This window comes from Lycium ferocissimum, chromosome 4 (assembly GCF_029784015.1).
Source record: "Lycium ferocissimum isolate CSIRO_LF1 chromosome 4, AGI_CSIRO_Lferr_CH_V1, whole genome shotgun sequence".
Lineage (NCBI taxonomy): Eukaryota > Viridiplantae > Streptophyta > Magnoliopsida > Solanales > Solanaceae > Lycium > Lycium ferocissimum.
Window position 1 is genome coordinate 74752285 of NC_081345.1, and position 12753 is coordinate 74765037.

The following is a 12753-nucleotide window of genomic DNA, read 5'->3' on the forward strand; positions in this document are numbered from 1 at the left end:
AATAATATTGTAAATTGAGTTTTTGTTTTCTTTGTAGATGATATTTAACATCATAGAAAGTGGAGCATTCGTTAGAGTAGTTGATATTTCTTTCTTCATTTGTTACTACCTTTTATCCATTTTCATTTAAAGACAGTACGTGGGGGCATTTAATTCGAGGTCCATGCATGAAAAACACCTACATCTCTTGAAACATGAACTTAATGAATAACAGGGTTACAGTGAAAGAACCTATACTCAACGTAAACCTTCTCATATCGTGGTATTCGAACTGTAAAATGTAAAATATTAGATTCCATAAATGAAATAAACGTACTCCTTTTCTCAAGTTACGATTTTGTTCTCATTTCTGCTTTCCTCATTTTCCTAGTTTCCCCCAAAAGAAAGAAGAAATCCAGGCTAGGGTTTGGCTCAAGAAATAACACGCTTTAAGGAGCGTCTTGTTTGGTATGAGTAGAAAACCTCAATTTTGAAAAATAGGAAAACATTTCCAGTACCTGGCCTATCGGCTTGGAAAAATTTCTTGTTAGTAAGCCAGACAAACCTGAAGACTGAAGTCCTTTTAAATTTAAAAAAAAAAAAAAAAAAAAAAAAATCCAAATACTTTCTAAAAGCATTTTGAAAATTAATACAAACAGTTTCCTAAGATTTTCCTCCAGAAATGTAACCATTTCTATCTCAATTTATATGTCAAGGGATTTAGAGTACGAAGAGGATGGCCTGACCTAGCTCCCCCTCAAATTAATTTGAAGGAAGTAATCAATTTTATTAAAAATCTTTGATCGATTTTTATCCATCAATTGTATTTTGAAGTTTGTAGTTTTTTCTTAATTCATGAAAGTAGAAAATCTTGTTGTAAACTTGTAATTTACAAGTGTAAGATTCAAAATATAAATTGGAAATTTGTATTGAAAATTTTAAAGTTCAAAGTTACATTCAATATTGTTTCCAGTGTTGAATTGTATGAGCATTTCATCTAAAAATAAAATTGTTAGAGAGTATACATTTTAATTAAGAGAATTTTACATTATATAACGAAAAAGAACCCCTAATTACATGGTATAAAAACACATTACCCTAATTACTCAACATAACAACACTTTTAAAAATAGCAACTTAGGAAAATTAAATAGGGAACCCGTAAGGTGGGAGGGGGTAGGACATGGCTAGGAACTCAAAAAGGGAGGAAAATATTTTTCTACTCTAAAACTCTTTTATCAGACTCTCTCTCTCTTTCTCTCATTATCATCGCCGCCGGCCAACATCACCTACCAAAATTCAGCCAAAGCTAAACTAGACGCGGGCCAAGCATCACCTGCCGAAATCAGGTCAAAGCTAAATCAACAGACAGTTGAGGCAACCACCACTGATAAGTAGACGTGAAACATTTCTATATACTCCCCCTCTCTCTGTCTCCTTTATACCATATCCGGCGATATTGCTTTGACAAAACAAATATAAACATATCTAGCTCTGACAAAACTCTTTTTTTTAAAAAAAAATTGAAATGAAAGTAATTTTTGCGTTGTTATAGTGGAAAGGTGTTTATGATGGTTTTGTGGGGGCGGCTATGGTTTTTGTGGTGGTGGTTTGAACTTTAAATATGGAAATGGATGTATGTATATTCTATATCATAGTATGTCTGGTGTATTCTTTGTGTATGTTTACTGTATGCCCTATGTATTATTGTACATAATGACATACACACGAGATACAATTGTGTATGAGCAATGCATGTTTAATTGTGTATATATCTTGTATGTCTTGTGTATGCCAGTATATGTCATGCTTATGTCAAGAGTATACACATTGACATACATATAGCATATAATAACATACCATGATATACAAGTGTATGTGGACACAAGAAATTGTGGAAGTCATTGGAGAGAACTCCGGCAAAATATAGAAATTTTGATGAAGAAAAACACAGTCAAAAATTTGATTTTCTAGCGAAGCTCAGACAGTTCTCGATGAAGCTATGGCGGCAGGCAGAGTAGCGACAATCGGAGGGTGGGATGGAGACAGTGGCGGCTAAGATTTGTGTGATAGAAGACAAATTCTTTAATTTTATGGAATTTATTGGAGGTTATATATATATATATATTTCTTAAAGAAACTATTGCTTTGTTTCAAAAAGGAAATAATATTACTCCTTCTGTTTTAATTTGTTTGTCTTAATCCGACTCAGCACAGAATTTAAGAAAATAAAGAAGATTTTTAAATCTTGAGGTCTTTAACTAAAGAATGTCGTTTGAATCTTGCGGTTTTAAATATGTCATGTAGGGTGTTGGGTACACTAAATATAGAAATTGACATTCTTTTTAAACGGCCAAAAAGGAAAGTAAGACAAACAAATCAGTACGGATGGAGTATTAATTTATTTCCTCCGTCCATTTTTACTTGTCCACTATTCTAAAAATATATTTTCACTTTTACTTGTCCAGCTTAGCAAACCAAGACGTAATTTATCACTTGGTTCCTAATTTACCCTTATTATTAACTATAATCATTACTCGATGCAATTCCCAAAACACTGAATTTATTATAATATTCAAAAGATGATATAGTAAGCTTATCATTTTATTAATTACTAGGGTGTTTCAAGTCAAATATAGACAAGTAAAAATGGACGGAGAGAGTATGAAAACTAGGGTTCTATTTTAGCATGGCTAGAAAATTACAGAACATTCATGAAGTTCAAGGTAAATGAAAGAGCATGAGATTCTCATGACCAGTGTCCGCCGTTTTTTCACTTTGAAGTGGATATATATCCTAGTGTACGTTTTGCTATGATCAGTAGCGGAACTAGAATTTTTACTAAAGGGTGTGAAAATACAAAAAAGTGACGGCGAAATTAAGGGAGTTCAACACATAGTATTTTTACGTATTTATCCAGTGTAATTTTTTGGCGAAGGGGTGTCGCCTCTATTTACCCCGAATTTAGGTAATCAATTGAATTTGTAAGTGAGGTATAGGATATGTGGGCGAACTTTAATCTATTTTGGTTTTTCGTGGAATATATATATGGATTCGTGTGCAATGGTTTGTATATATGAATATATGCGTTAATAACTTGAATAAATACATTGCTATGGATGATCAAGTAAATGATGTTAGAAGAGTAAGCTAAAGACAATAATATTCCACTGATTCGGGCCAAAGAGAAAAATGATATTTTTATTTTCTATAACAATGCTCTAGATCCCAAAAAAGCTCACCCTTAAAAGTAGGGAAATGCCCCCTATTTATAGTTTTGCCTTATGGGCCTTGCATACAACATAAAGCCCTTTTAGAATAAAGTAAACCTTAAAAGGATAAGGTTGGGTCGTACGGTCTGACACCTGTACGGTTGTCGGTACAATGTGACAGAATGATGTTGACGCGTGGCGATTTTGTAACTGATTAACCGGACCAACAACCACGATCAACTCGATCATGCTGAAACCGGACCAACGGCCATAATCAACTCGGTCATGGAGAAACCGGACTGGCTGTGATGCGGAGTTTGGTCCGGAGATACCGGACCAAACAGATTTGCTTCATTTTCTCGGTCGGCCCGCAAATGTGCAATTCCACCAGTTCTAAGGGAAGACTCGGTGCTCATGCCTGTCCCTTCTTATCTCCGGTCCCCGGTCTCACCGGTCTTGCATATATACGATTTTTACCATATACAGATAGTCCCCACACTTCTCGGACCGTAGTTTTACCAGAGTAACGGGAAGTGGATGAGTCACCAAACCGGTGGTTTCATAAGCTCGTCCTTATCTTTTCATTTTGGCGGGAACAGTTATATCACGTCCCTCTGCCATCAGCCACGTGTTTCATCCCGAACGGCCAACTTTGGTAACCGCCGTAACGCACGTCGTTTCAAATCACGTCTCATTAATTGTGGGACACCTGGCATCCCCCGGTTGGCTGGGCTCTGTAACCGTCTCGGTCCCCATGCCTATATAAGGCTTTTAACTCCCTCATTTTACCATTTTCACTTCTCTTTCTTCACTTCTTTCACTCACTGATCGTTTTTCTCTCCATTTTTCTTCTTTGATCGTGATCATCCCCCTTCCTATTTGTTTCGATCATAAAAAGACCAACTTTGTCAACTTCTCTACTGCTGTTCTTTTGACTGAAAGTGCTACTTTGTTTCTTCTCTCACTTTGCCATTTTGAAATTTTCTCTCAACTGCTTCTTCACTCTTATTATTTTTTGTAACTTGTTCCTTCTCCCTCATCGAGTTCACCGAATCTCCTTTTTCATTATCTAATTCAAATGTCTGCCAACACCGAAACCACCTCCCAGGATGTTCCCTCGGTTTCTTCTCAAGGAACCGAGCCAACTTCACAACCCAAGGGAAAAACCGTCGTTGAGCCCACTGCTTTGGACATAGTATCGTCCAAACCCAACTACAACAAATAGTTTGAAGTTGAGAAGCCTTCTCCGGTTGCGGATAGAGGGTTCGATGTAAGGCGATATTCGTCGTCCATTACCGAGGATAAACTTGATCAAGTCCGGGCTGATTGCGGATGGGATAATCGTTCGGTGCAAGTGTTTGCCCCCGGGCCCGACGAATCGATCACCGATCATCGGGAGGGCTTCCTGTACGTTTACACCTATCCTTTTACACTCAAGCTCGACCCCCCAATCGACCCGGTTATTTTGGATATGTGCCGGACATATAATGTGACCTTGGCCCAAATTGGTCCGATAGTCTGGAGGACCGTGGCCTGCCTCCGGCTGTTGGCCAACAACGTAAAGAAGAAGTTTACGATGGCTCACTTCATCCGATTATATTCCTCGAGGTTGTTCCGAGGGGGTATGATAAAGCTTGCCAAGCGAAGCTGGAACCTGATCTTTTCGAAGATGGATGAAGACAGAGACCGAGGTTGGCTAGAGCGCTACGTCGGGGTGAGGACCGCGGACATTATTCCGGCCAACTATATGCCCTTTCCGGAGAGGTGGAATGATAATCGTAAGTTTCTCAATTCTTTCAATAGTTACCCTTGAATGCTTTGTCAAACGCTTGCCCTTTCGTATTAACACGATTTCTCCCCTTCTTTATACCAGCCGTGGCATGGATACTTCTACGTCCGAACATAAATGAAACGGGTTGGTGCTATCCTTAGCCAACACACCCATGAAGCACGACACGGGGACACCCTGCGCGTGGCCGACGGGTCGCTCAAAACCACGGTAATACTATGCTTCGGGTCGGAATTTATCGTATTTTCTACCTTTTCCTTTCCCCTTTTTCTTAACCTCTTCGTATTCAGGTTTACCCAAGGGTTCGGTGGAGCCGGAATGGTGCCGACGAGCCAGAGCGCGCCGCTCCCGAATTTGATTCGGCGGTGCATCCCGTATCATTGCCGCTGCCAACAAAAGGAGAAAGCCCTCGGACAAAGGGCAGAAACCGAGGAAGAGGGCAAAGAGCGCCGTTCGGACTCTAAGGGATGAAACAGAGCCCGATTTCCTTGTTCGGAGAATCGATGTGACCCCCTCCGTTACTTATTTCGGAGGAGGATACCACCATTCCGCCACTTCCTTCGTGGGAAGGACCGTCGGCCCGCATTGCACACAAAGGGAAGATGTTCTTTACCCGACTCCTCTAAGGTCAATTGAATATGTTGACATTTCGTGTGATGCTTCATCCGAGGAGACCCCCCGCAAAGGACCGTAAGTCCGGCATGCACTAATCGCCGAAGCCGATCGTAGGCCGAGCCGGTCCCCGAGATCGAGGCTCCAATGGATGCTGGTCCACCGCTGCCGGACGAAACCGGCCGCAACCTCCGAGGTCTCCCCCTACGAGATCGTCGAGGCTGCTCCGACTTCTCCAACTCCATCTTCGAGGTCGGATAACTTTGATAATATGTTCTCGGATACTCCTCCTGCTACCGGGGAAGCTACCGATTTTGGATATCTCCCTATCCCTCGAGTCACGAGGGCAGCTAGCCGGTCCATCGAAACTGGTGCAAGAGATAGCCTGGTGCGTATCTTCCCGGCCCAGAGTGTGGAACCTAGAAGGACAAGATCGGCCGTGATTACTGTCCTCGAGGACTGCAGTTTTTTATCACGTCCTGTGGAAGTTGCAAGCTACCTGAGGCCTCTCTTCTCGGACTCGGATAAGCGAAAAATGACCACGGTCCCCTGGCAGAGTCTTATTAACGAGGGCATGCACGCGGGCAACCGAGTAAGCTCATCAGCCTATCTTTCCATAACTCGATGTGAATTTTTCCTTCTTGTTTTCCAAGTTTTTAACGTCTCGTTTCTTTCACAGAGCATGTAGCTCGTCAATGAGGCTTTCATCCGTGCTCAGCAAGAGGTTGACGACCTTAAGGGCCAGCTGGACGCCCAGGGTCGGGAAACGGAGAAGTTCCAGCATCTTTTGCAAGTGAAGGAGGATCAGTTGAACCGAGCAGCTGCCCTTTCCAACCTTCAACCCGAGCTCGAAGCAGCGAAGGCCGAAAACCTTTGGTTAAAGGATGAGTTGGCCGGGATAGTCGAAAAGAACCGGCTCCTGGAAGCGGACAAAGTAGGCCTTAGCCAAGATAATGCTCGTTTTTCTTCGAGGCTTGGTGAGCTTAAGGCCACTATATCTCAACTTCGGAGGGAGCTTGACTCAGTCAAGACTGATGCCGTGAACATCGCTGAGAGGCATCGGCTGCTTGAATCCGAGAGTGCTAAGTATAAGGATAGGATGAGGGTATTCGAGCAAAAAGCCAAGGATAGGGCCCGGATATGCGATGAGCTGAGAATCAAATTCGAAGAGACAGCCGAGGCTAATGACATTCTCAAAGCCGAGCTCAAGTCGGCCACTCAAATCCAAAGAATCCTCGATGAAGAGAGAGATGAATTAGTGGCCAAGCTAGCCCGTGGCCGAGGCCGATTTGCGTGCTTCTTCAAGAGTGTCGAGGCTCATACCACGATTGCGGTGGAGTATGAACGGTGGAAGTCCCGGAGGGCCACCCTCGAGCAAGCTCAACAAGCTTTTGGGGACCTTCCGGCCCTGATACTTGAAGCCAAAAAGACCGAGGAGGAAGCCAAGAGAGCCCTTGATACCGATTCCGAGGATTCCGAGCAGACAGTATCCGAGCGTTCTGGTTCCAGCTGCACCGGATAGATCAGGGCTTATACTTAGCCTTTATTTTGCCTTTGCCTTTTTGGCTTGTTTTTTGTTTTTTTTTTCTTCGTAGGAATTTCAAGTGTAAAAAACCTTACATATATGGAATGTGAAATTTTCTTGCTGATCTTTATTCTTTAATCTGAATGTTTATTATGACTTTTGCTCGGAGCCATTTTTCCGGGTTATGCCTCGATATTGGCTTTACACTTCGTCCGGTATAATTTGTCCAGGGATTTGATCGAGTGGTTTGCCCGTGGGACTTATTTATGCTCTGTGAATTTAGACTTCTCCGAATCACATTAGGCATTTTAGGGCCGATATTTTTTGACAGTTCACTTATCGTGTATTAGGTTCGAACACCTGAATCCCAGCCTTAGAAAATTTTGATATAGCAGTCCCCATTCGAGGGTGTTAAAAGATTTTGGCTTGGCTCAATGTGACCTTGTTGCCTTTGTCGAATTCCGACTATAGTCTCCGGTGTAGGGTATTCGGGTTAAATGATGTCGAATTTCGGCGATAATCACCGAGGGTTAAATGATGCTGAATTTTGGCGATAATCACCGAGGGTTAAATGATGGCGAATTTCGGCGATAATCACCGAGGGTAGGGTGTTTAACAAGAATACATATCCGAAGTCTAATTGTCACGACCCAACCCCGTAGGCGTGACTAGCGCCCGAATTGGGCACCCAAACACATTCATAGATCCGAGTCGCAAACGGATGGCTTATACAGACTCAAATATCACACGCCGTCTCAGATTATATCAAACTGTCAAACAAATCCCAAACACAACCGAATATATATCAAAGCCGGCAAGGCTATCAAATGGTGCAACGGCCCAAGACATATACAAATGCAAGCCGACGAGGTCGCCCACGTTGCGAATGGAATCGCCCGAACATATATCATACAAACACAATCGTACGTACGGGCATAACCTACAAACATGTCCACAGACCTCTAAATAGACAAATGGGAATCATATGACGGGACAGGGCCCCGCCGTACCCCCCGAACAAATATATACAAATGCAACGAACGAATATATACCAAAATGTGACTCGAATAAGGGAGCACTCCAAACAAGAGAGGGGAGGGTGTCCTAAACAAGTGGGATCAACAAACGTGCGTCCGTACCATCGCGGGCATGAAACGCACCCCGAAGAGCGGGGTCGCACGAAATATGTACCGAGTATGCAAAGCGAGAAATGTAGTATACAAATCTAAGTCGTAATCGAAATATAAGAGGTGTACGTAAAAGTAATTGCATTTCCAAAATATCAAAATGTTATTTCAAAATATAAATCATGCATAAGGAAACACAGGAAATATGGTCGCCCGCTTTACGGCGTCATAACACAAAGATAACACCGAAAGTTTCAAATCTCCGTATCCCCGTCACATATCATACACAACATGTTGCCATACACAAGATAACACCAAATATAGCGGAACCCGCCTCGAGCGAGAAGCTTCGATGGAACCATAAACACAAGATAAGACCGAGTATAACAAAACGCGCACGACAACAAAACCCCGGACTCGGCGAAAGATATACGTAATGCACGAGCGGAGTCGCGAGGAATCATATGCATAAAATCCTTGTCATAAATCCAAAATATAAATAAGATAGTCATATTTGAAGTCGAATAATAATTACAACATTTTCTTTCAAAAGTTGTCGAAATTACATAAAGGAACGTCGCGGGACCCACGGACGAGTGTAGACCCGAGCTGGGCCCGCCTATGGAAAACATACTCGTCTAACATCATACAACCTTCTACGAAAATCTCAAGGCAATCCGAGCTTTTCTTCGTGAAAAGTTATGGGCGTTTGTAGTTTTTGAATCGTTAAAGAATAAACTCTTTAAAAACCAAACTTTCATGCAACCTTTACAAATCAATAATTCCAAGGACAAAGGATCAATATTTCATAACATCAACATATGAATATCAAGAAACAAGTGCGTATCATAGACATGCTCGGATTGCGAGAATAGAGTTTCCCCTCGAAGTTAGGTGTCATAGCCTATTTTTAACTAAGGCATGCCAAAGAAAGAAGGTCGCTTTACATACCTCAAACGCTCTCCAATATGATCCAAACTCAAGCTAAATCCAACCTACGTCTCGGGCTGCCCAAGGTCTACAAATAAGCCATAAGATGCCAAACATTAGCTAGAGACATTTTGGGCATTTAATTCCAATTTCGCCCTTAATTCTACAGAAATTTGGGCAGCATTTCCCCTGTAAATAGGCCACCCCGAGAATTTAACTCGGCCAAATCAATCAAAAACAACAACAACAACCAACCTAGCAACATCCATAATCAATCCGAAAGGCAATACAACAATAATAACTCTCTTTCCCATCATTCAACAACATTCATAAATTCAATTCAACTTACCTTCAAGCCAACATCGACGCTTATACATTCAAATACTAACCCGAACCCATACCAACAATATTTAAAGACATTCTAAGCAATTCATATAACACTTCCAAAAATCCAACAATTTCTCCAATCCACCCGAAATCAGTCCCCAAACCCGAGAACCTTACTTTAACACATTTCTCGTTTTCAAATCATGATTTGCATCCACAATTCACATTCTAACAATGCTATTCTCATCAATATACAAATTACATTAAATATACAACAACCTCCAAATCAGTCCGCGACAATTACAACATCAATTTGAGTCATTAAACATTCATTTCCAACATAGAATTCATAACGACAACGACTAAAACATTAAGCAATATTAATGCGCTCTTTGTCATATTCCATGATCATTTTCGGCCAACACAACATATCTACATATTGATGATTCTCATTCATTCTTCACCCTACAATGATCATAACATACTAACTAAGCTTTAATTCATAGCTTCAACACCACATAACACACACCCATTTGCACGGCTAGAACACCATGCACACAACTCACTTCCAACATATTATTTTTCATGATATTCATCCATTTTAACATACTACAACATGCATACAACCTTTTTAACACATAAAACATAATTGATTCTTACCTTTGTTCTTCAACTCCACAAGAGGCTAGGGTTTGCGATAATGAAAACTAGCGGGTTGATCGCTCCAACGACACTTCCACGCTACTTAGGGACCTCAAAATAGTGGGTTTGCATCAACAAAATAATTTTGGAAGAGCTTGAATGGAAGTTGGTTTTCTCTCTATGTTGGCCGAGAGCCTCACTTTTCTTCAACTTCTTGTTCTTTTTTTTTTTTTTTTTGTCTAAGTGTTGAAATGAAAATGAAGACTAGTGGTCATCTTTTGCTATTATATGAAGTGCACACTTGCCCCCTGGCCCACACTAGTGTTGGACCAATTAAAATTGTCCACAATTTGTGTGGGCCAACCCCACACTTACACGGCCACTTCATGGAAAATGGATGATTTCCAACTTCCAATTTTATCACTTTTGGTCCCAAATTTTCCTAATTGTCCCATGCAACACATTCATGCACAATTCATGACTCAAAATAAAATCGAAGGTCCAAAAGTCTCGACTTTGCATCCCGAAATGGTTTCGTCCTTAACTTATCATAATTAATCCGGATTGGTCCAATGCACAAAAATACGGGATATAACACTAATAATCTGAATTTTCAATAATCTTTATATTGCAAGTATTTGCACGTACATAATATGAAGACTTCGTCCGTTTCCTTCTGCTTTTGCCGTAGCAAGCATTAAGTGGACACGATTCATTCTGATCGTTTGGTCTTTACATCAAAACCTAATACAGAAGGTCCGGTTTTGGACGAAGGTGATAAATAAAATTTCGAGGACCTAACGGCGTTCTACTTTGTTGAGCTGCTTCATTTCTGTTTCTTTTAGGTAAGCCTCGATGTGGGTATAGTAGTACCCTAGTGTTTATTCGAGTTTCATGATCGGGTAAGCACTCATCTTCCCCACTCGTAGGGTATACCCCCGAGTTTCCGGACACTTAACTTTGTTTTTATCAAGTAACACGTTGTACTTGTTGCCTCATTAAAAACCTTATCGGAAAATCCATTTTGGGAGAAAACCGTACTAAGGAAAAGAGTGCAACACATGTTTTCAGACCTAGCACCTAACTTTATCCGGTACTTGAATTCCTGCAAAAAAAAAAGATAAGCAAAACATAACACAAGGGCAAGTGTCCATACCTTAGCAGTAGTATCTCTTCAAATGTGCCATGTTCCAGTTATTGCGCAACCGTTGTCCATCCATGGATTCCAGCTGATATGACCCTTTACCCGCTATTCGGGTTATCTTGTACGGCCCTTCCCAGTTTGGACCCAACTTACTATCGTTAGGATTCTTGGTGTTCAAAGTAACTTTCCGAAGCACCAAGTCCCCAACTTGAAAATGTCGAAAATTGGCCCTCCGGTTGTATTACCTTTCCATTCTCTGTTTCTGGGCTGCAATTCGGACCAACGTATTTTCGCGAAGTTCATCCGTGAGGTCGAGTTTTATGGCCATGGCCTCCTCGTTTGTGTCACACCCCAATCCTGATAGGGCATGATGGGCACCCGACCCTTACTTAGAGTCGAGCGAACCCACTGGCTCTCGTTATACTCATAATCTCACTGGACTTTCAGGTCATGAATTGAAATGTATAACGGAAACTTTTTAGAAAAAAAAAAAACATTCTTTCCGTCTTTATCAAATCAAGTAAGATCACCCGATCATATGAAATACAGTAACCTTTGTAATCCATGATAATCCATCGGCTTACGAGCCACTTGCAAAACTGGTTTACTATATACGTGACTCGTCGCAAAGTCTCTAACATAAATCATTATACCATGACATGGATACTCTGACTCGGCAACACTCCGGAAAGAAATGGAGCTCGCCAATCCAGCTGGAACATCTTCTAGCTATATCCTCTACTCATCCGTATACACCTGCGTGGCATGAAACGCAGCGTCCACAAGAAGGGACGTCAGTACGAATAATGTACTGAGTATGTAAGGCATGAATAATATCATAATATAGATATAAAAAGTAACAATGAGTAAGAGAGATAACCTGAACATCTGGATGCCTCGTAAGGCGGATGTCATGCATGCTTAGCCTTTTTTTAAAAAAAACATTTCATACGTATACATAGTAACATGCCCGGCCATAAAGGCTCGGTGTGAAAGTAACATGCCCGGCCAGGAAGGCTCGGTGTGATATATAAGTAGTATCATGCCCGGCCATTTAAGGCTCGGTGTTATCATCGTTAGCCGCCGTCCGGGCCTCCCCCGGGCGATATCATAACATGCCCACCGGCAGTGGTGTGCACATCTACGTGCCTACCCGGCCGACTATAGTGCGGCGCGGTGTGAGAAAATACATACATATATATATAAAGCATGCATAAGAGCCCAATCAAAAGCCACAACTGTATCGGAGTGACGTAAGGTCGGTAGCCTCCGAGTATATTATGGAATAATTATCGTCGCTTTGTCTCACCTTGAAGGAACAATTGATTTAAGGTGAGACTATCAATGGAGAAAAGAACTAAGAGAAAACATAGAATAAGACCATAAATCTCATAGAGCATCAAGTCATGTACTTTTGGAATCTTAAAAGAAATAGTCATCATTCATGAACAAAATTGAGACATCAA

At 41.3% G+C, this 12753-nt stretch overlaps 1 protein-coding gene across 1 annotated transcript; it reads left to right on the forward strand.

Moving 5' to 3' along the window:
* The first annotated feature begins 5863 nt into the window (after positions 1–5863).
* On the forward strand, positions 5864–7114 carry LOC132054322 (uncharacterized). The gene is made up of 2 exons (XM_059446364.1): positions 5864–5980; positions 6281–7114. Exons 1-2 carry the CDS (start codon positions 5864–5866, stop codon positions 7112–7114), a joined length of 951 nt encoding a protein of 316 aa, XP_059302347.1.
* Positions 7115–12753: the final 5639 nt, after the last annotated feature.